Source organism: Pangasianodon hypophthalmus, chromosome 13 (genome assembly GCF_027358585.1).
Source record: "Pangasianodon hypophthalmus isolate fPanHyp1 chromosome 13, fPanHyp1.pri, whole genome shotgun sequence".
Classification (NCBI taxonomy): domain Eukaryota; kingdom Metazoa; phylum Chordata; class Actinopteri; order Siluriformes; family Pangasiidae; genus Pangasianodon; species Pangasianodon hypophthalmus.
In genome coordinates, this window is record NC_069722.1 from 25,213,998 (window position 1) to 25,237,364 (window position 23,367).

General features: G+C 40.3%; 1 protein-coding gene across 1 annotated transcript; it reads left to right on the forward strand.

Annotated features, from left to right (window-relative positions):
• The first annotated feature begins 1,146 nt into the window (after positions 1 to 1,146).
• prdm1b (PR domain containing 1b, with ZNF domain) lies at positions 1,147 to 14,865 on the forward strand. The gene is made up of 7 exons (XM_026909796.3): positions 1,147 to 1,640; positions 2,585 to 2,866; positions 7,539 to 7,658; positions 9,439 to 9,691; positions 11,475 to 12,349; positions 12,445 to 12,573; positions 13,094 to 14,865. The coding sequence occupies exons 1-7, from the start codon at positions 1,437 to 1,439 to the stop codon at positions 13,598 to 13,600; spliced, it is 2,370 nt and encodes a 789-aa protein (XP_026765597.3). The 5' UTR covers positions 1,147 to 1,436; the 3' UTR covers positions 13,601 to 14,865.
• Positions 14,866 to 23,367: the final 8,502 nt, after the last annotated feature.

A 23,367-nucleotide genomic window follows, 5' to 3' on the forward strand; every position in this document is an offset into this window, starting at 1 on the left:
GTAATATTTCAATTCATACCACAGTGACATTTTCAGTTAGCGACTGCACATGATTAGAGCACAAAGTAAAAGTAGAAGAGCCTGAGACAAAAGGACACAAAGCAAAACAAAAAAAACCCACTAAGGAATCCCCATAAATATTGGCACCATGTGCAACAGCATGTGAACAATGACAAACATCAAACTAATTACACCCCAGAGTATTTTAGTTTAGCTCCTCTGAATTTTTGCATGAAAAAAGTATTATATTACAAATAGATGAAATTCCTGACCTTATCGATGTCATGCGCTGTTAGTTGTGTAGGAATGTCTTACCCTTGTTCCGGGTTATCTCAATAAAATACAATAAAAATATTCTAAAAATTCTAAAAACATCCGATATTGTTTTCTTTAAAAACTAATAAGCTGAAGCACTTTGCAGTGAAACTCTAAATAGAATAAATAATAAAGCATATAGCATAAATATAGTAAAGTCTATATAAACAAAATAATATATAAAATACAATATCATAAAATATAATTTAAAAAAGAAAAAAACACAGTCAGGGCTCTTTATATGTGAACATTTCCCATTCCAGAAATACACTTCTTTTCCAAATCCAATTCCAGTCTTTGCAGATTGTTACAGGATCCGATATCTGATATGTTTTCTGCGATATCTCCATTTTTTGGTACCGGCCCAGTACTGAAACCGATACTGATACTGATACTGGATGTTGGATCGGTGCCGTCTCTATTAAAATGCTGAATTTATTATATGTTCCTTATTCTTTCATATTTAACGTCCACCTGAACTCAATCACTATGCTTAGTGATGTGTTAGATAGACGGGGGCGTGTCCATGCATTTTTAATGAGAATCGGAGTAGAGATGTTCCCATGCCATATTTGTGGCATTTCGAAATATTTAAAAACATTTTTGAATGATTTAAACCGTAGCATTATGATTTCCTTTAAAACAGACGGTACTGAACAAAGTGGGGAAGTTTATTACAGAGATTTATCACAGATCGTAGACATGAAGGAAATTCCTGCGTACTCATTCATCTCTTCCCTTTATTTTCTCTTTCTAAAGTGAAGTGTGTTGGAGAGAGCAGGTCGACCTTCAGACAGATCTTCTCTCTGACCTGCTCCACATGTCCAGCGTTTTCTGGATGTAGGTCAGATGAGGAGTGTGAGACCTTGGTGGACTGTTAGAAGCTGAGAGGGGGGTTACGAGGCTGAAAGCAGATTGCTCATTAACCGTACGGAGCGAGGAAAAGCGAACGAGTGTGTGATGTCACAGCCCTGATCCACCATCTGCTTTCTTTCTTCACTTGCATTCACATTGTCTGAGAAAAGGACAGCGTTACGGTTGAGCTGGCACTACCGTCGTCCCAATTGGATCTTCTCAGACTAATCCTGAGAGTCACATGACCACTGGGATTTCCCGATTGGATGGTCACGGACGCTCAAAAGCCTGGCACGAGTGAGATGCTGACAGTTACAGTGGCAAAGAGGAAGAAAAAAAAAACGACTAGAAAGGAATTGGATTTGGGAAGTGAAGGAAAAATTGAGGATGTGTATGTGACTGAAGAAGAGAGAGGAACAAGGAATGATGTAACCAAAGAAATGAAGATTGAGCAACTGAATGAGTGTCAAGTAAGTGGAAAAGTACCTGTGGATGGATGAATGGATGGATGGATGAAAAACAGAGTTGTCATGGCAGATTACATTTTTTTTTTGTCTGGGTCATTAGATTGAAAGTGTATGAGTAACAATAATAATGCCAATCATATGACAATCACAAGTCAGAGTCATGACCTGCTATATTTAACCGGATCTTCTGGCCTGGTCAGCATCGTCCTTGTGATTATATGATGAATATGTCTCTACTTTCACACTGCCGTTCCTTTTGATTCATTAAAGAGTTTATCCGCCCTTCGTTTTTGTGGTCGACCTCGCCCTTTCTAATTGCCAATCTGAAAATGGGATGGATCGCGAGTGCGCACAGCAGCAGGGCATAGTGTGATTAATATTCACTAGCATATTCAACATATTACACTTACAATAAAGCCACAAATTACACAAAAAAATTACACAAAAACTCTATTATTGTGACCCACTTAATTTCCCTGTACTGTATATAAAGCTAGAGCTCACTTTTTGTCCTGTAAGGTCTCATGCCATGATTTAACCCTTTAAAGAACCTTTTTTTATGAACTTGGACACGTAACAGGACACGGCAAATTCAGTGTTTATGAAATTAATAAACACCAAACCCAATAAATTCCTCCAAATTAGCAGCATCAACTTTAGAAATCCTTATGGCTGTTGTTGTGCTTAAAGACAACATAAACAATGACACAGTGACACAATTCCAAGGGAATATTTGGGCTTATAGATTTATATTTGGTTGCTACTGTAATGTTCCACTAAATTCGCTGCACTTTGGTACAATGTTATGAACAAAGAGGAGTTCTGTAGGATTTCACATGATCAGTACACGTGATTTGTTTACAATCTGAGCAAGGACATGAAATAAAAAAGGTCAGTTTGCATTTCTTTAATGAAATTTAACCTTCTTTGTCTTTTTATATTTTTAGTTTTATCACAGAAAGCTAAGAGAAGAAACTCTGCCGCCAAGAACCACAGCAGGCCGAGCGAACCAAACCCAGCCCGAGGGGGAGCGCGTGAATCAGGAAACAGAGGACGAGATGAAGCAGGAGTCGTGTCTCAGGAACATGAGCGAGTGGCGTGAGGTGGATTTCGCTCTCAGCTGCACCTACATCGTCCACGACCAGCCGTTTGAGCCTGGCTTCACCCTTCCCAGAGCCATGAGCTCCATCCCAAGCAACCTCACCTTCCACTACGGCTCTGACAATGAGGTGAGTGCAACAGTCCTGATGCAAAGTATCAACACAAAGTGCGTGTGTGTGTGTTGGTGTGTGTTTGTGTGTGTGTGTGTGTGTGTGTGTGTGTGTGTGTGTGTGTGTGTGTGTGTGTGTGTGTGTGTTTATGTGAAGCTTAGATTCATTCAGTGACAGTCAGGAATCAGAGAAACTAAAGGCTGACAGGTGACATGGCCGCTGATTCATCTTAATCGCATCAATTCACTCTCTCTCTCGCTCTCTCTCACACACACACACACACACACACACACACACACACACATACACACACACATACACACACACATACACACACACGCACACCGTCTTCTCTATTCTCACTCTCTCCTCCTCTTTTGAGTTTCACTATTGATCCACATTCCACCACCTTTTTCATTCTCTGTATCACCTGCTGAGAAAGATGAGTGTGTCAGCACAAGGCCTTTCGACTGTGCGTGTACGTGTGTGTGTGTGTGTGTGTGTGTGTGTGTGTGTGTGTGTGTGTGGGGTCCAAAGCTGATCAAAAGCTCATCGTTACCTGAGTTATCTGCTCAGCATATTGTCGTTATGATGTGAAGAAGATTAGTGTTGCTGGATTACTTTCGCTCTATCAGCCCTTTGCGTGTTTTTTTTTCACTCTTTGCTGCGGTTGTCTTCTCTTCCTTCCTCCTCCATGCAGACTCTCTCCATCTTACACTCTCTCTCTCTCTGACTGTCTCTATCTCACACACTATCTCTCACACACACACTCTCTCATTTTCATGTATGCTAATTTATAATTTTTTTAAATAGATGACAAATTGTTCCTCTCTCTCATCCTCACTTATTTTTTAGTCTTGCCATGCAAACAGTGTGAACTTGCGGTCTTCAGTTCAGTCGGGGTGTGAAGTCTGGGGAGAAAACACACACACACACTCACACACACACACACACACACTCACACACACACACACACACACATATATATATAAACACTCACACACTTGTCTTACTATCCTTGTAAGGACCTTTCACTGACATAGTGGTGAAAGAATGTCTAACCATCAGACATTCCTATCCTTGTGGGGACGTCTGGTCCTCACCAAGATATAAAAACATGCCAAAACACACACTTTCACACACACAGAGTGATGCCTGTTAATATTTTGCATAGAAAGAAAAAAAAGTCACACTTTCACCAGACAGGCTTCGCTCTGTTAGTTTCATGTGTATGAAAGTTCCGGACTCAAAATGAAAAATGCTCCATAAAAAACAATTATTATTATTATTATTATTATTATTATTATTATTATTGTTATTATGAAGTGCGACACTGAATAGGCCTATACTGCGAACTCACCCACTCTCGTCTCTCTCTCTTCCCTTTTTCTCTTTCTTTTTCCTTTTCTTTTCTGACTCAATCATGCAAATGTTCACAGACTTCAGGGCAGAACTAGCAAAAGAAAACTTTTCAAAAGGTGCTCACGTTTTTTTTAATTTCACAAATGCTTTGCTTTGACGGTAATTCATAAAGTAATCGCGTCAGGTTTCACACTTCCCATCCGAAAGCAGACCTTTTTCCTCTAGTGGTTTCCCTCTTTGTCTGTTCTGTGAAAGTTTGCTCGGGTGCTTGTGAAGCGTGTGAACATCTTCCTGGAAATCCCACGATCCTCTGAGCTTCCCGATTCATGGACGGCCCCTGAAGTGTCGCCGTGAAGATCTTCTTTTTTTTATTTTTATTTTTTAAGATCGAGAGATCCGGGAAACTGTCTGGGACTGTGTAGCTAAATTCTCTTGCATGAAGGGTTTTCAGGCTTTTCTGACACATCAGATATTTAGATTATTTTCCCCCAAATCTTAGAACATGTAGCATCTGGTGTCTCTTTGTGTTGGAAGAAAAAGGAGTTCCTGGAGGGTTCTTTATAAATTCTATCTATATAAACAGTATATTTCTGAAATGTTGTAGCTCTTCCTTCACTTGCAGATATAAAGGTACCAAACTGTACATTTCCTTGTTGTGCCGTTAAAGTCGGAGCAGCTGTTGTACCTTTAGTATGTACTTTTTACCTGGGAAAGTGCATATGGTGTGTGTTAAAAGGGTTAAAATGTACATCAGTGGTCTTTAAGGTCAGATGATGTACCTTTCGATTATTTTTTTAAAGGTATAAAGATACACACTATACGTGCTTGTCAATGATGAGGAAAAGTACAGTTTATAACCTTTATAAAAAGCTTAGATGGACAAAACCGAAGAATCTTTTAGGGTACTATATGATACTGTAATCGTGAAAGTGGGTCATAGAGCACAAGTACCCGTTTAACCTCCCCAACATCCTGGGTTTCCACATGGCTTGCACACACACACACACACACACACACATATACAGGAAGTAGGTTAAGCCTTAACGATTAACTTTAGTTCCTGGAAGAAGAGAGCTGAGGAGTGAAGGGAGTGTGTTCACTGTGTTTACACAGTTCCACTGATCCTGCCATGAAGTTGCACTCGTTCTCCTCCAACCCCCAAACCAACCAACACCAAACCGCTGCAACCCTCCAACTGAAAAACATCCCTCTGAGGTTAATCCCAACAGACTGACCAATTAGTTATGCAAGAATAACGACGAGCAATTCTGCTGTCACTTCTGCTCTCATTTCCCATCTCCTGGCCCTGACCGTTCCTGTTTTTATCAACGATTCTCTCCTTCTACCTCATCTTTCTGAGATCTAACCTGATCTGAAGCTTCTCCAGTTCTCATTTCTCCATCCCCTCCACTGCGACATGATTTCAGAACCATGGTTTTTTATAAGACGTTTAAAAAGGCACGTTGGGGATGTAAAGTAGGCAATTCCCGCTTAAATGCTTCCTGAATTTGAGTCATGACGGCGCCACAGCCATCTACGGCCGGGAGCCAAGGGAGCAGCACTGACCATGCTTTCTGGGTGGGAGGGGCATAATCTCTCTCCCCTGTCAATCAGAGCAACATTAGCCAATCGTGGGCATTGTCTTGTAGGCATCACATGATCAGGTGAGAGCTGGCTGGTGGCAGGAATTGGCAGGTGACCAAATTGGGGAGGAAACTGGGGGGAAAATGCTGTGTATTTAGGCCTCATCTTCCTAAATGAAACACAAAATGAGCAAGAAAACGTCTGTGATAATTATATTGTGTGTTGAGTACCGTCTGTCTGTTATGCTGTTTTTAGCCAATAAGGTGATAGCGAATTAGTGACCTCGCTCACTTGGGGTTAGTGGATCAGTGGAGCAGGACGAGGAGAAAGTGGACATCGAGGTTTGCTCAGTCACCTGAACTCACTCGAGTTCCATCTGTTTCACACTGATAACTTCCTGGTCAGAGGTCGTGAGTGAATAGTCGGGATGTGAATCTCCCCCTTTCATACCCACATCTTCATACGTAGTATATGATATAATACAAAAACAAAAAGTGTGAATGTGTGTGATTGTGTCCTGAGATGGGGTCCAGGGTGTCCCCCGCCCTGTGCCCCGAGTCCCCTGGGTGAGGCTCCCGGCTCCCCTGCGACCTGGTGGAGGATAAGCCGTACAGAAAATGGATGGAAATGGATGGACGAAAACGAAAAAAGGTGACTGTTCGATACGCTTCAATTCATTACTGATCCGATATGATTCAATTCAGCACTTGGACGATTTGATTCAGCACGACTCAGATCAGCACTGATAGGATTAATTTCACTGCTGATACGATTCATTTCAGCACCAATACGATTCGGTTAATTCTGATTGAATATGATTCACTCACTCACTCACTCACTCACTTTCAGGAAGCACTTTACCCTGAGTTGAGGTGGATACAGGGCTTATCCCAGGAACACTGGGCACGAGGCAGGAATACGGTCTAGGACGCAGGCCACCAATATGATTCAGTTCAGTTAAATTTAACTTTTCCACAATGGGAAAGTCTTCAGGATTGAGGGTTTTTTGCTTTAAACCTGTTTTTTTGTCTTAAAGAGAAGGAAAAAGAGGAGAAAACTGTTTATAGCTACTATAACTTGTGTGTGTGTGTGTGTGTGTGTGTCTGTAAATCATTGAGGTTGTATCGTAGACTGTTGGAATGATTTTTCCGATCCCAATCATTTTTTCCCGATTATTTACACTTGTAATAATTCAGTTATTCACTTGGAAGCACAATAACAGGGACGCAAAGTCTTTTTCCTCTCTGTCTCAACTGTAGACTCTTTCACACCAATGTATACTAAAGTTCTTCTACTCATACAGCACTCAGGGATCTTCTGGCTCACAGGGTTATGCTTTATGCTGGTCAGGGACTCGGTGGATCCAGAGTCTATCTTGGGAACACTGGGTGTGACGTGGGAATGCACCCAGGATGGGACGCAAACATATACACACACACACACACATTCAAACCAGGGGGGGGATTTCAGTGCAGTCCACCCATCGGTGTGTTTTTGAGACGTGCGAGGAAACCTGAGATCCCGGAGGAAACCCATGTTGATACGGGAAGAACGTACAGACAGTAACCTGGGCTCAGGATTGAACCAGGAACCCTGGAGCTGTGTAGCAGCAATGCTAACCTCAGTACCAGCTTGCCACCCAAATAAGATTCAGATAAATAAAATTATAAGCAGTGCGTTTAGATTCTACAGTTGAAATGAACTTGATTTATTGATTGACTGATTGATTAACTGCTTTCTGCAGGTGACAGGTGTTTTCAGTAAGGAGTACCTCCCCCAGGGCACACGCTTCGGCCCCCTGCAGGGTGAGATTTACGCCAAAGACGAGGTGCCGCCCCATGCCAACAGGAAATATTTTTGGAGGGTGAGTGAGCCCATTCATTTAGACTGAAAGTATAAGTTAAACAACTCCTCACAACCATGCTCTTTGTTTATGCACACTCACATCGGGAACAATGCAGTCAAACTTGTTCAGGAAGGAATTTCTGAGGAAGCGCCCGCACGCGCTCAAGTGTACCGTTCAAAGGCGCAGGAATACGCGGTGCTCCCTGGGGCTTAGCTGGAAAATACAGAGGAACTTTGCAGCGATCTGATCTTATCTGCGTCGGCGTAGGTTTCTGATTGGTCCTGGTCCTTGAACAGACTTGGGCACAAAATGCTGACACATAAAGCAAAACCCTTAATATCTCAATACACACACACAAGCTCATAGAAAGAAAGTGTGCGTATGTGTGTGTGAGATTTGTATTCACACCTCCCATGCTGTGTCTGTACAGCACTTTCATTTTGATAGAACTTTACATAATTGCTTTTCTTTCATCCATTCCCATGAACCATCTGTTTTACTTCTTGCACATGTGTGTGGTGTATGTGTGTGTGTATGTGTGTGTGTATGTGTGTATGAGCCACTCTGGGTTTTCCACTTCTGACTTAGTCCCCTTAGGGCTCACCAGTGCCTTTTCCATCCCTCATTTCCTGTAAAATCTGTCCCAACTTCCTGTTCACTTACGGCTCCTGCTTTGTGTACTCACTCAGGTGTGTGTGTCTCTGTCTGTCTGTAAGTGTGTATGAACTGTTGGTAATATATCAAGTTTCATGCTTATTTATTGGCAAACTTACACTGCTCGCACATATACTCGCGCGCGCACACACACACACACACACACACACACACACGCACGCACACACAGAGACAGAGGAGGCAGTGAAGTCTAGGAAAGCATGCAACATTGTTGTGTTCTTGGCTCCGCCCCTGTTTTGCCTTTTAAAAGGTGTGAGTGGAGATTTTGACACCACTGACAGAAAGAGAAACACACGCTCACACACACACACACGCTCACTCTCACTCTGCTAGACAGATACTCGCGCTCACACACACTCGAGCGTTCAGAAAGAAAAGCTGAAAGAAGGAACGGGCATGAAGAGCACGCCGTACATGGCAGAGGTGAATAAACTCACTTTTCCACAACACTGATTTCTCTTAGAGAGGATTTCACACTCACTCTCTCTCTCACACACACACACACACACACACACATGGACGATTTAATGTATGGAGGTGGTGATATCGAGTGATTTTTGGTGATGAAGTAGAAAATCTTAATTTAAATCTTAATTTAATCAAATTGATCAATTTAGACCCTTGAGAACTGTCTGAAGATCATTTCTGTGTTAGCTGTTTTATAGGACTTTTTTTAATTGTTGATTTTTTTTTCCTTTTTTATAAATGTATTAGTTGTTGTGTTGGTTGTTTAGTTAGTTCAGATTATATGGTTTTTTTGGATAGTTATTTTTCCTTCTCTCTATAATTTCTCGTATCTGTTTGATTAGCTGTTCTGCATTTCGTTCTGTTAGCGGTTATAATATTATTTTTAAAATAATTGTTTATATATGTTTATATAATTTCTATGTCATATTTTATATACTGTATATTGTTCAAATATTTTAATATTATATCTATATTAGATATATGTACTTTATTATCTCAAGTGCAAAGACGTTACTAACCAAAAAGCCGTATTTTTGCTTTTGGGTTGTTTTTGTTTTGTGTTAAGAGTATGTCTTAGCACTTTTATGACTTTTTTGTTGACCAAGTAATATTTATTCATGCTCCCGATCACCACTATCTCGTTGTTGTCTTTCAGATTTACTCCGGCGGGCAGCTCCACCACTTTATTGATGGATATGACGTGCAGCGCAGCAACTGGATGCGTTTCGTCAACCCGGCGCATTCCCTGGCCGAGCAGAACCTGGTGGCCTGTCAGAATGGACGTGATGTCTTCTTCTACGCCATCAGGCCCGTGGAGCCCCGGCGCGAGCTGCTCGTGTGGTACAGTCCGGAGTTCTCGAGGAGACTGTCTGGACACGCAGAAGAGCAAACAGACAGTGTGAAGCCAAGTGAGTAAAGATCGCATACTGGTTATAATTGGGATCCCTCAGGGATCTCAGATTTCATTCAGCTGTTTTCTCATCATTTTGTAGGATTTGTCTTCCGTCTTACAGCTCAGAGGCGTTCTGTAGTTCCCTCTCATTGGCTCACAGAATTTTTAACTTTTCTTTTTAAAAGCATGCTTCGTCATGCACTAGTCTGTTTTTCCACTAGCCATTGTCTGGATTATCTGTGTGTCTCTGCGTCAGCTGATGTGTGTGTAGTAGGTAGGGGTTCATCAGCAGGTCAGCTTACAGGTGAAAGCAGCTCTGATCCTCGTCTACTTCGGAAAACCAGATGTACACAAATTACCTCACACAAAGTATAGTCAAGTCAGTTGTTTGTAACATGCTGTTTTAATTGTTTATAAATGAAAGTGTCTTTTTTTGAAAGAGTATCTTTCTCACACCGAGACATCCTGCCAGACAATGGCCTTTAGTGTGCCCGTTTCCTGCTCTATTCACTGCTCAGACAGAAAGAGAAAGAGAGTGCGTGTGTGTATTGTACACACATATTTATTATTGTGCGTACACGCTGACAAACCTATGGTGTGACTTTTGAGCCGATGACTCTCTCTTTCTCGCTCTCTCGTCACACAATTGCATCTAATTGTTGGAACGTCCCTGTCCAGGAAGCTTCTCCCATCAAGCTTTGTCTGACTTTCCTCAAAGCTTCTTTCTCTGAAAAGTCTCTCGTCACGCCGGTTGGTTTACAACTTCTACTTCCTGAATTGAGATTCAGAGAAGTCTAATGAATAAACCAAAAAAAAAAAAAAGACTTAGTCACATCCACAGCTGTTTTTTTTTTCTTCCTGTAGTACCATGAAGAACTGGACAGATGATTAACAAAACAACGCGTGGCAGGATTGATGGGCTGGAATTTTTTCAGGTCATCTGAGGATGGCTCGGCATGTGAATACTTGATTGCTGTGTTAGAAATTTTGAGGGAATTCCTAAAGCAGGGGTCAATTAGATATGAAAATATTGTTTAGTCCAGAACATGCAGATTTTTTTTCTTCCAAATGGTGAAACATGCTGTATTTTTTTTCTGCTTTGCGTTTGGTAACTCTGTCTGGTTGACCATTTTCACTTTCCTATCTGACGATTCACGCTGCCCGTAAAGGATTTGTTCACATCAGGTTTGAGGAAGCAGGCCTCAACCACATGGGCAATAATCTGTTTTTGTAATCTCCTTCCCCTCTCTGTGAGAGAGAGTGGATGATGAGGCCATACTCCATGATTTGGCAGTTTTTGAGTCACATTTTATTTGTGACTTGATGGTTTTCTGTTTACCTGCTCGGTGTGGATTGGATCGTGTGGTTTTCACTGTCATCTTCGTTCCTTGTCAAATGTGTCAGCGACTGCTGGTGCTGAGGTCGTGATAAAGGATTTTTTCCTGTGGTTAAAGACATCTGCTGACATGGTGAGTCAGCAAAGTTTCTGAACGAGAAGTATGACTGCTACACTTGGCCTGTGTGTTCTCATACACACACGCCCACTGAAACACACACGCAGTCAGTTGTGCACACCCGTGAACTCCCACACACTAGTAATCAAGGTGATGTGTGATAGCAGTACTGACTCTACATCAGATAGAAACTGTTGCGATATATCTCCTCTTGTCAAACCAAAACTGAAACATCTGCCGTTTACCATAAGTGAGGCCACGAGAGAGAAGGCGATGAGTAGGTGTGTGAAGGCCATGTTGTTTGTTGCTGTGCCTCTGATGTTCTTCTTCCTTTCTCAATCGTAGAGCACTTTGGTGGTGATGTGATTGAAGCTGACCTCCAGAAGCACTGCCTACCTCAGTGGACCTGCCATCCCAAACAGGCTTCACTCCCTTACAGCCTACACAGTCAGGAAGAGGTAACAAAGGAAGGAAAGGATGAATTTGAGGAAGCTGAGGAGAAGATTGACGTGGAGGCCATTGAGCAGGACACGCCACCCAGCACTCCAGATCAGCACTTGATGGACTCCAGTAAGAAGTTTCCCCAGGAAAGCACAAACAAATCACATCCTAAGCTTGTTTCCCAGCCGTGCCCTGACCGAGTCCTTCCACTGCATCCTCAGAGCTATTACAGCCCCAGGGAAGACTTGTCACCGTACCCTGCTCTGCCACACCCCTACCATTTTTTGCCTTCATTTGACCCTCATTATCCCCAACTTATTCTAAGCCCTTACTCCCCTTCCATCCCTGCTATTCCACCCCCCAGAGGACCATTCCACTACAGCAATGTGCTGGCAAGTGACGCCTTGCCCTTTTCAGCCATGACTCCACCAGGCCCACTCCCTGTTAATCTTCCTTATCCTGCCCTACATCCTCGTACCAGCCTGGAAGCAAGGTCTGCGAATACATCACCTCCCCAGGGTGCCCCGGCCACCCCGGAGCTCTCCCCTCTCATGAATCACTCCTCAGGGTCTGAGGAAGCCATCAACCTCAGCTTGGCTGCTACACCAAAGATGAGCTCTATGACATCATCATCATCATCATCATCATCATCATATTCGGTGTCACCGCAAGGTCCAGGGTACAAGTCCCTGCCGTACCCACTAAAGAAACAGAATGGAAAGATCAAGTACGAGTGCAACGTCTGCTTCAAGACCTTCGGCCAGCTGTCCAACCTGAAGGTGTGTGACACAGATGTTCTCTGCAGTGGGTCAAAAGAGTTTAACCTTAATGAGGTTCTAGTAGGTTCTAATTAACATGTCTTTTTTTTTTTCAGGTGCACTTGAGGGTCCACAATGGAGAGAGGCCATTTCAGTGTCCGTTGTGCCAGAAGAGCTTTACCCAGCTGGCACACCTACAGAAACATCATCTTGTCCACACTGGAGAGAAACCTCATGAGTGTCAGGTGAGGTCAATTTTAAAAAAAAAAAAAAGTTAATGGGAAGTATAATAAAAGCGACAGTGAAAATTTGTAACTGAGTAATGAGGGATTGTTATAAAAGAAGGTTTATGAATCTATAAGAAAGTGAGAGGAGTAGTAATGTGGGTGTGTGTCAGTCACACACGATGACACACACCCGAGGCATTGTTTATCTGCAGGTACTTTCACCTAGTCCTTAAGCATGCTTTAAATAAAGCCTTGACTTTGTTGTACATTAATCTCAAAGGGTGTGACAGTGGCGTCAACCTGAGTTCTTTTTATATCACAGACATGACGCCCCATCTCGGCCAAGAAAGCAGCCGAGCACAGATAAAATAAATGCGTCTGACTTGCCCCCTACATTCCAAGACAAGATAAAGAGGCCATTGTCATAAAGCTTTTGGTTCGCTCCTATCTGTTTTGGTGCACCTTTTGCTTTATGGCCTGGCTTGCACAATAGGTCTGGGTTAAATAACAAACATGGCTTCTGTTGACCATCCTGCAGGTGTGCCAGAAACGTTTTAGCAGCACCAGCAACCTGAAGACTCACCTGCGCTTACACTCGGGAGAGAAGCCCTACCAGTGCAAAGTGTGCGGCACCAAGTTCACGCAATACATCCACCTGAAGCTGCACCGCCGCATGCACAGCTCAAGCGAGCGACCACATTGCTGCCCGTTGTGCCACCGTGGCTTCCTCCATCACTTTTCCCTCAGGCTGCACCGTCGCTCTGGATGTTGCACCACCAATTCCCTGCCTGAAAGCCCCGAGATGAAGTACACCGCTGAGATCCTCGAGCGATTTGATGTCAGCGCCGAGGCGGAAGCTCTCGCAGAGAATTCGTCAGAGACCGAAGTCAGTGCCGCTCTGGAGAGGTGGCTGGACCTGGACGATCGACCCAAACCCAGCCACTTCAAAGCCTCGGACTTTGACCTGCTGAAAACCTCAGGACTGGGGCAATGGCAGGAGAGGGCCAGCGTGGTGCGCTTCGGTGGTGAAGGAAGAGTACAGTGAGGAAGAAAAGGGAAGGATGTTTAAACTCCAGTTCCAGAAGTAGTCTAAAAATCACCTATGCTTGCGTGTAGTAGTCTATGCCAAAAAAATATCCTGAGAGGATGAGAGCTAAACCAAGCCAAGCAGCACCAAAATAAATAAATAGCATTTCCAAAGACTTAATAATTGCACTTAAGCCTTCTGTTCTTTGGCAGAGAGTGAAGGCGACCAGTTACATCCTTGTACTTGTGTTTTCTTTTGTTTCGTTTAGTGTGTTTCTGAGCTCATATTAATTTATTACTCTCAGTACTATTTGTGTTTGGTTTTAGAAATGTGTAAAATGTCATTTTTGTACATTGTTGTTTGGAATTTTTTTTGCTGTTGTTTGGAAATTAATAATATTGATTTTTTTCTCAGGACATGTTGATAATCAGGGTATGGAATTCTTAACAAAAGATATCAGGGTTTTGTTGTGTGAATGTTTTCCGAGTATACCGTTTCTCAGCACCCTCACTGTAACCCAAGGTATAAGAAATTCTGCAAATAGTTATGCAATGTTTGATTTGCAATCATTTTAGATCTTACTTCTTTAAAGAGAAGTCAAACTTCCACTTTATTATTTATTATTTAGAGAAGTCCTTTTTTTTGTTTTCTGTATAATTCAGTAATTCAGTCGTCCAACACTGACCTGAACTTTTGGTGTATTTTCTTGAGCACCAGATCCCCAGCAGGAACTGAAGTTATTGTTAATCTCAGGACAGATCAGGTGTAATTTATTACTATGCTCTTTGTTTTAATTTATTAAACATTAGCACTGGAAAAAGCAGGATCTCGATCCATGTGCACAGTTACTGTTACGTAGCGATGACAAGAATTTGTTTACTGATCGTCTTTGTTTTTCATGTAGGATTTTTGTACAGTTTTGTTTACTCAGCTATTTTGGATGTTGATACTTTATATGTCAGAGTTTATTTTCACTGAACTTTTGTAATGTAGCACATTAAATATATTTCTTCTCAAAACTCTGTGTCATTCAGTGTCTGCATTTTTTCCCTGGAATATTGCACTCTTCCTGTTTCTCAACATTTATTTTGTGTTCCATGGCGTGGGTAATGGGTCATAATTGGAAAGGTGCCATAAAGGCTATGAGTTTATATCCTCAGAAGAACCACTGAACCTTTAAGAGATGTAGACATAACAATAAACCCACGACATTAGTAGGAAGAAGACAGAAAAGCCTGAATAAACCCGAGAGTTAAAGTAGGTGCTAGTTACAGAGTCTTTGTACAGCTTTTCTAAACTACAATTTCAACATTTGTTTCTAGAACCTATTATAGGTCACATAGAATTTACATAAAGAGGGTTTAAAGTTTTAACTGGAAGGACTAAAGCTAGCTAGCTAGTTCACTACAATTATGCTAACTCTCAGTGTCTAGTTTAGATGATTTTACCTCTGACTGTTAGAAAGCACTGACACTGGAGACTCCTTAGATGCTCATAGATGTTATAACACATTAGTTTGCTATTTGGCAATTATAAAAGTGAAGCTGTTGTCAGTTTCTTTATTGAGTATTCAGATTGTGAGATTGTGATTGGTCAGAAGGTGTTGATTAGTTTTCTATAACTCTGACAGTAGTGCAGCTGCAAATCACAGGTTTATATTAATGCACTCATTCTAATACATTATCGTTTCTATAGTAACAGGGACTCGTACAGCGGATGCTCCACTGATAATAAACGGATTCAAAATGTGTGTGATTGTCAAGGAGACATTTATTTAACATGTATGGAAGGAGTCTCCAGTGTCAGCGCTTTGTAACAGTCAGAGGTAAAGCTGTAAGCTGTGTTTTCTGACATGTTCAGGACAGAGGAGTTTACGCTTCTTTGCGGTTTCTCTCTAACAAAAAGTGTGGTTTTTTTTGTCTTATTAACTTGAAGAGAGAGAATAAAGAGAGGCTGGTGAGGGAACGACTGTTTATAGCTGCTATAACATAAGTGACAGCAGGAACTCACCTGTTTCAAAGACCATTAACTGGAAAAAGTACGAGGGGATGTTCCTTAATAAATCAAATATTATGAGTGATATCAAATTGCTGTTTCGTAAGAGGACTTACAGGACGTGCTGTTATAAGAAAATAATCAATTTCGGGGCAGTAACTCCATCAGTCTGTATTTTACTAGAACACCACCCACACACACGCACCCACACACACACACACACACACACACACACACACACACACACACACACACACACCTTAAAACCGCCTTAAAAACACACCTGAGTGAACATAACATGACAACATGGTTTGGTTCTTTTTACACGAAATCCACAGCTGAAACCATGGTGTGATCTACATGTGTGTGTGTGTGTGTGTGTGTGTGTGTGTGTGTGTGTGTGTGCGCGTGTGTGTGTGTGTGTGTGTGTGTGACAGTAAGTTCAGAAAAAAAAGAGAAAGAGAGAGAGAGCACTTACAGTAAGAAATGGCTCATAGCCCTGGGGAGTGCAGCACTGATCGGTTTCCTCTCGACACATCCTCCCACACTGCCTACGCACCGAGGGAGAGCCCCACCACACAACACACACACACACCACACAACACACACACCACACATGCACATATACACCTTAACAAAACCGTGTGTGTGTGTGAGACAGGGATGTCTGTCTGTCTGTCAAACCGCCAGGTTAACCAGTAACAACTTTTTTCTCTCTAGGGTCAGCACAGAAAAACAGAAACAGTACAGTGTGTGCAAGACACCTTAGAAAGAGTGAAACTAGCCTTGCTGTAAATGACAAAGGGAGTGTGTGTGTGAGTGTGTGTGAGTGTGTGTGTGTGTGTGTGTGTGTGTGAGTGTGTGTGAGTCTCAGTGACTCACTCAGATTACTATCATTGTCTTCCTGCGTACTCTCGAATTTCAGTGTGTTCCATTAAGACCCGAGAACGCGGTCGTTCTGTGAATCGCAGAACTTCACTTCCTATTCAAAAGGAAAGAAACTTTTTTTTTTAGCAGAAAAGGTAAACACTTACATGAAAGCATAATGTCATAATGTCTTACGTCATTTCAGACTAAATGCTTCTTGTGTTTCGGGTGAGTAACGCCCCTTGAATTTGGCACCCGATATGACCAGAAATCGAGCGGAAGTATTTCTATTCCTTTGTGCCGTGAAAAAAAAATCACCATTTAAACTTTAAGTGTTTATATTTTACCCCCAGTGGCATCAATCAGAACCACATTAACGTATATATTTTAGAGATGTAACACAATGCCACTGTATATACTGTATCTGCATCTTCCGTAGCCTACACCAGCAGGGTGTGTGAATTCAGAGCGTTCCTCAACCTCAGCTACATCACTCCAGTTTAGAATCAGTCTCAAACACAGACGAGTGCACGACTGCTCTTTATCCCGTTCACACAGTTCTTATTTTTGATTGTAGCTGCCTGCAATATTTTTATAACTAATTTAACTGGTTAATCACCGTGGCCCTGACCAGGCAGATACTAAAGATGAATGAATGGACTGCATACTCATGTTAGTGTTCACGTTAATATGTGTTCATGCTAACGTTCAGATTTGTATTAATGTTCATGTTTGTGTTCATGTTCAGGTTCATGTTAATGTTTGTGTTAATGTTAATGTTAATGTTCGTGTTCATGTTCGTGTTCAGGTTTGTGTTAATGTTTGTGTTCGTGTTCAGGTTTGTGTTAACGTTCGTGTTCATGTTCGTGTTCATGTTCATGTTCATGTTCGTGTTCATGTTCATGTTCATGTTCAGGTTTGTGTTCGGGTTTGTGTTAATGTTTGTGTTCGTGTTAAATTTTGTGTTCCTGTTTGTGTTAATGTTCGTGTTCGTGTTCATGTTCATGTTCAGGTTTGTGTTAATGTTTGTGTTCATGTTCCTGTTTGTGTTAATGTTCGTGTTCGTGTTCATGTTCGTGTTCGTGTTCGTGTTCATGTTCAGGTTCAGGTTCAGGTTCAGGTTTGTGTTCATGTTCAGGTTTGTGTTAATGTTCAGGTTTGTGTTCATGTTCGTGTTCAAGTTCATGTTCGTGTTCATGTTCGTGTTCGGGTTTGTGTTCATGTTAATGTTTGTGTTCATGTTCGTGTTAGTGTTCAGGTTAGTGTTCATGTTCGTGTTCATGTTCATGTTCAGGTTAGTGTTCGTGTTCATGTTCATGTTTGTGTTCATGTTAATGTTTGTGTTCATGTTCGTGTTAGTGTTCAGGTTAGTGTTCATGTTCGTGTTCATGTTCATGTTCAGGTTTGTGTTCGTGTTAATGTTTGTGTTCATGTTCAGGTTTGTGTTCATGTTCAGGTTTGTGTTCGTGTTAATGTTCGTGTTCATGTTCAGGTTTGTGTTTGTGTTTGTGTTCGTGTTCGTGTTCGTGTTCGTGTTCATGTTCATGTTCAGGTTCAGGTTCAGGTTCATGTTCATGTTCAGGTTTGTGTTCATGTTCGTGTTCAAGTTCATGTTCGTGTTCATGTTCGTGTTCGGGTTTGTGTTCATGTTAATGTTTGTGTTCATGTTCGTGTTAGTGTTCATGTTCGTGTTCATGTTCATGTTCAGGTTTGTGTTCGTGTTAATGTTTGTGTTCATGTTCAGGTTTGTGTTCGTGTTAATGTTCGTGTTCATGTTCAGGTTTGTGTTTGTGTTCGTGTTCGTGTTCATGTTCATGTTCAGGTTCAGGTTCAGGTTCAGGTTCAGGTTCATGTTCATGTTCAGGTTTGTGTTCATGTTCAGGTTTGTGTTAGTGTTCATGTTCGTGTTCAAGTTCATGTTCGTGTTCGGGTTTGTGTTAATGTTTGTGTTCGTGTTAAATTTTGTGTTCCTGTTTGTGTTAATGTTCATGTTCATGTTCAGGTTTGTGTTAATGTTTGTGTTTATGTTAAATTTTGTGTTCATGTTCGTATTCGTGTTCATGTTAATGTTTGTGTTTGTGTTTGTATTAATGTATGTGTTCGAGTACATGCTTATGTTAATGTTTGAATTTGTGTTAATTTTCATGTTAACATTCATGTTAATGTTCCAGTTTGTGTTCATGTTTGTGTTCATGTTCAGATTCGTGTTAATGTTTGTGTTAATATTCATGCTCATTCATGTGTTCAAACATGTTTGGATTCATGTTAATATTCATGCTCATGCTAATGTTTAATAAATTTCTTTTGTCCTCACATTCTTTTTCATAGCACTTCCCCCTCGGCCACATTCCTGACTGAACGGCTCATTATGCAGGTCATTATGCAGGTCTTTGTCTTCTCAGGTGTCAATCACATTATTATTCATGATCATTCATATGCCCTTTCGAAACAAAAAATGTCTTAGAAAATTTTAATCAGTATATTGTTTTCTGTGAATGAGTGAACAAGATGATTATCACATCATTTTGATGCAAAAACTCAAAAGTCTTGTGAACCAAGTCGTGTGAATGTTCTGTGCGTGTTTTATGGCCTTATTTCAGTGACTTAAAAATTTTAGTTTTTCACTAACCACACATAAACGCTGTTTTCTCCTAAACACAATCATGTATAAACACACTGCTCACATATTATTGTAGCCCAGTTTGTGTTGATTACAGTGTTATCAGACTTTAGCCATTAATATGTTTAAAAGCAACTGAAAAAAGCACAAATGTCAGGGCATGTCAAAATTTGTCCAGGGCCCCAAAACACCCTCAGACCCCGGAGGGTTAATACATCTCCTGGCCTCTACAGTTTTAATCTTTATGTGCACTTTACTAACATTTAAAACCAATAGTTTACTGTGTTTTATAAAGTCTGACTGTTTTTTGACTCATTTCTAAGAAAGTAATTCAGAGAAATCTTAAGTGACATTTTCACTGCTAATAAAAAAGGAACTAAAAAGAAAAGCCCTTCTGCTACACCCATGTGTCATCATCTGCTGCGGGAAAGCTGACAGAGTGCTCAGGCTGCTGTGTGTTCCTTTAACTCTGGGCATGATGTGAAATGTTTACTCAGAGATACTTGCAAATTGTTTAGAAATGTAATCTAATTTCAGGCTGTCACTGAGCTGTCAGCAGCTGTGCTGTGTCTCAGATCTTCACACACTGATGAAAGAGCAGGCTCGTCCTGTAGAGCTCTTCAGAAGTCTTATCCTGAAATCACCGTGGCACTCCACGTGACGATCCGCACTGCCACGGAAACACAAACAAAAGTGCAACTTCCACTGAAACTAAGTGACCTGCACGCATCGTTAAAATGTAAATATGCAAATGTTTGGCAAACGTTTCCTGCTGTTTTCCTCGCGGTGTTAAGACACTTAACAAAAACAATAACATCGATTAGGAAAAAAAATATATATATAATCATATTTATGGAACAAGATTCAATTATTATTCATATATTAAGTAATAAAATAGTGTGTGTGTAATCTCCTTTAAAAATAATAATAATAATAAATAAATTCATAGAAATTTAATTTCAAAAGTGGCATCACAAGTTGCACAAGTTTTTTTCATATTTATTGTAAAAGAGTGAGAGAAATAAATTAAACTGTGCAGCTGTGCAAGCCCGGATTTCTCAACTCTCCTTTCTGCCGAGAAAGAAAAGGGAAACTCTAACGACCTGTGTGTGTGTGTGTGTGTGTGTGTGTGTGTGTGTGTTATACATTATACATTGGCAAGCTGCTATGGAATTCATTTGTACTTTCTGTTCCCTATAATCCACAAGATGCACAAGATAAATAACGTGAACAAACAATCTGACCCAACACACACACACACACACACACACACACGTGATATTTGCAGTTGGTGAATAAGCAATATTTCCACCTTTAGCCAATAAATTTTTTTTAAAATTATATTTACAATTTATATATCATATAGTCAACTACAAAAAATATTGGCACCTTTTTAGTAAAACTTGCAAAAATTTTTAAAATAACTTTGAAAATAATAAACATGAATTTAATTTTGCGCCAATAATTTTGAAATGTTTTGCAAAAAACAAACAAACGAACAAAAAAGTGCTGCATGTCAAAATGTTTAAAATAAAATAAAATTGTCACCTATTGTTAATTAATATTATTTAAGATGATATTCATTTTATTTACGTTTTTTTTTTTTGAAGTGTGTCGATGATTCTGGGGTTCATCCTTCTGAAATTAGGAAAGAATAAAAAAAAGAATAAAGAAAAGAAAAAAAGTCTAAGAATAAAGAACAGATCAGTTTGCTGTATTTATTTAATTTAATGAAATAAAATTGAAATAGCTTCATTATTATTATTATTATTATTATTATTATTATTATTTACTTGTTACTGTTTATCTCTGTGTATTAAACATCTTGATATAATATCATTCTATACCATGATACTGCTGTAACCCTGATCACTTTTATTTATTTATTTAATTTATTAAAACCTTTCAGTGTTATTTATTTTCCACAAAGCTGATGAACTTGCTGAGCTTAGAGAAGAGTTTTGGCTTTGATCCAGCAGAATGAGATTCTTCTTCCAATCTATTGTCTAACAAAGTATGAAAGTTATTTGCGTGAGGAATAAGAATCTAAAAGACAAACAAACAAAAAAACCGCTCATGATTCCTTGGAAAATATGCGGTTAAGATAATTGTGTTGTTTATTTTACTTTATTTATTCCTCCTTCTCTACAGATACTTTTCCATATTTTGTAGCATTGAAACTGACATGGACTTAACTGGGCTTTTATGGCATTAATCTACACAAAACTCCCCATAATACTAAGATGGAGGGATGTGATTGTGTAAGTGATCATGACATGTAATCTCAGTTAGCTCAATTTCAGTTCCAGAATTTAACACTGTGAAATATATAAAAGTTCGTGGGGGGGAAGAGGGGGTGAAAACTTACGCAAGTTTCTGTAAAGCATGGATTTAACGGATGATTTTGTCCCTTTATTGTGGGTTTCTGTTCACGCCCTTTTACAGCACGGTGTGTATTACACGGTGTAATACTCATCCAAACAGGGCGGTGAGTAAATCCCGTCTTTTATAACTCGTCATATAAGTTTATGTCTTAGGGTGCGACGACGTGTTGGCATGACGTAACAGGATGATAAATCAGAAATAGTTAAACCATTACAGTTACACATGTATACACAAAGACATTAGTAAAGTTATGTTCAGATTTAGCACATCCTTTAACCCCACATGTTCTGACCCCTTACACTATTTACACTATTAGCCAAATCCGTCCCTATGCCAAAGTTTGGCCTCCAAATATTCTTCTTATGCAGGAACACCTTCATAACTCAGCAGTAAATGAGTGTATGATGCTAAAAAGTCAGTGGAAATTGAAATTTACTGTCTTTTTTGTTGTTTTTGTTTTGTTTTGTTTTGTTTTTTTGTAAAATGGGTCAGGCCCAAAGTGGCAAAATATGAAGCTTTTAATGGTCTTAAGAACAAATCATGGGTCAGGACATGAGTGAGAATGAAACAGATGCACTCCTGAGAGTTCACTGGTTTCCTTTTGCTGTTTGGGGAAAAGCTAGAGACAGGGAAATTCACTTCTATAGTTTTCTTGTATGCAAGGGTAAAATCATGAAAATGATTAAAATGTTTGAGGTAAAATTCAAACTAATACATGTCTGAGTGTCTGAGTTTCCAAAAATATCTTCTGGGATGTTTTTTTTCTTAAAAGATCAGTGATTATGTGGTTTTCTGCTCATCAAGAGCCACAAGGCTTAAACATTTAAAGAAATCAAAGAGAAAAGCTCTCGCATACTGAGCTCCTTTATCTGTCTGTTTCATTCTTCATCAATGATTTGTTGTTAAGACCATTAAAAGCTTCATATTTTGCCATTTTGGGATTGCTTCATTTTGTTTTTGCTCAGAAGTATATGTCAAAATCCCATGGGCCTGGATTACAGCATTTTTTTTTTAAACTACATCACGAGCACTGGAGTGCCGCCTCACAGTGCCAGGGTCCCGGGTTCAATCCTGAGCTCGAGTCTGTGTGAAATTTCACACCAAAACAACTTTATTTAGGGTGTTTTCAACGTCTTTGACTGTGAGAATTAAAATAAAAACTAACAGGGAGGAAGAAGAATGCTAACACAAAGTCTAACGTCCACGCAAACATTCTGGTGAATTTCCATTACCGTTCCACATCACACTTATATCTCTGAGGACTTCAGAGCATCCAGATAATACAGAATATCTATCAATAAAGCATGAGCCAAAAGAACTGTTTTAACTGCCTCTTAAGCAGCGAGGCGCCAGTGCCACCTCCTTCTCAACACGCGACATTCCTTACTCCCAGGTACACTTCGAATTAGTCAGCAGGCTTATCTAATCTAACTCAAGTGCTCCAATTTCACTTCTCCTGAACTGTAAATAGATTAGTCATCCTTTCTTACAGAACATGCTCAGACAAGTGCAGAGAGTTTCCTTCAAAGTGTAAAAAATAACATAAAAATCAAATGTATAAAGTGATAGAGATCTGGTGTTAGACATGCCTGGGGGTTAAAAGTGCAAGGTGCAGTGAAGCAGAGTTACTGTTCATACCTCAAAGCTGGCTATTGTCCTGCAACTGCACGTGCTTTATTCCTCTCACGCCACAGCAACGTACACCTGTGTTACAGTTACAGCTGTACCTCTGACTGTTACAAAGCACTGACACTGGAGACTCCTTCCATTTTTTAAAATCCGTTGATTATCAGTGCAGAGTCTACCCACTAATGAATGAGCTGTTACTATAGAAACGATAACAGATCAGAACAAGCGCATTAATATAAACCTGTGCTACTGTCAGATCTGCTGTTATAGAGAATTAATCAACACCTTC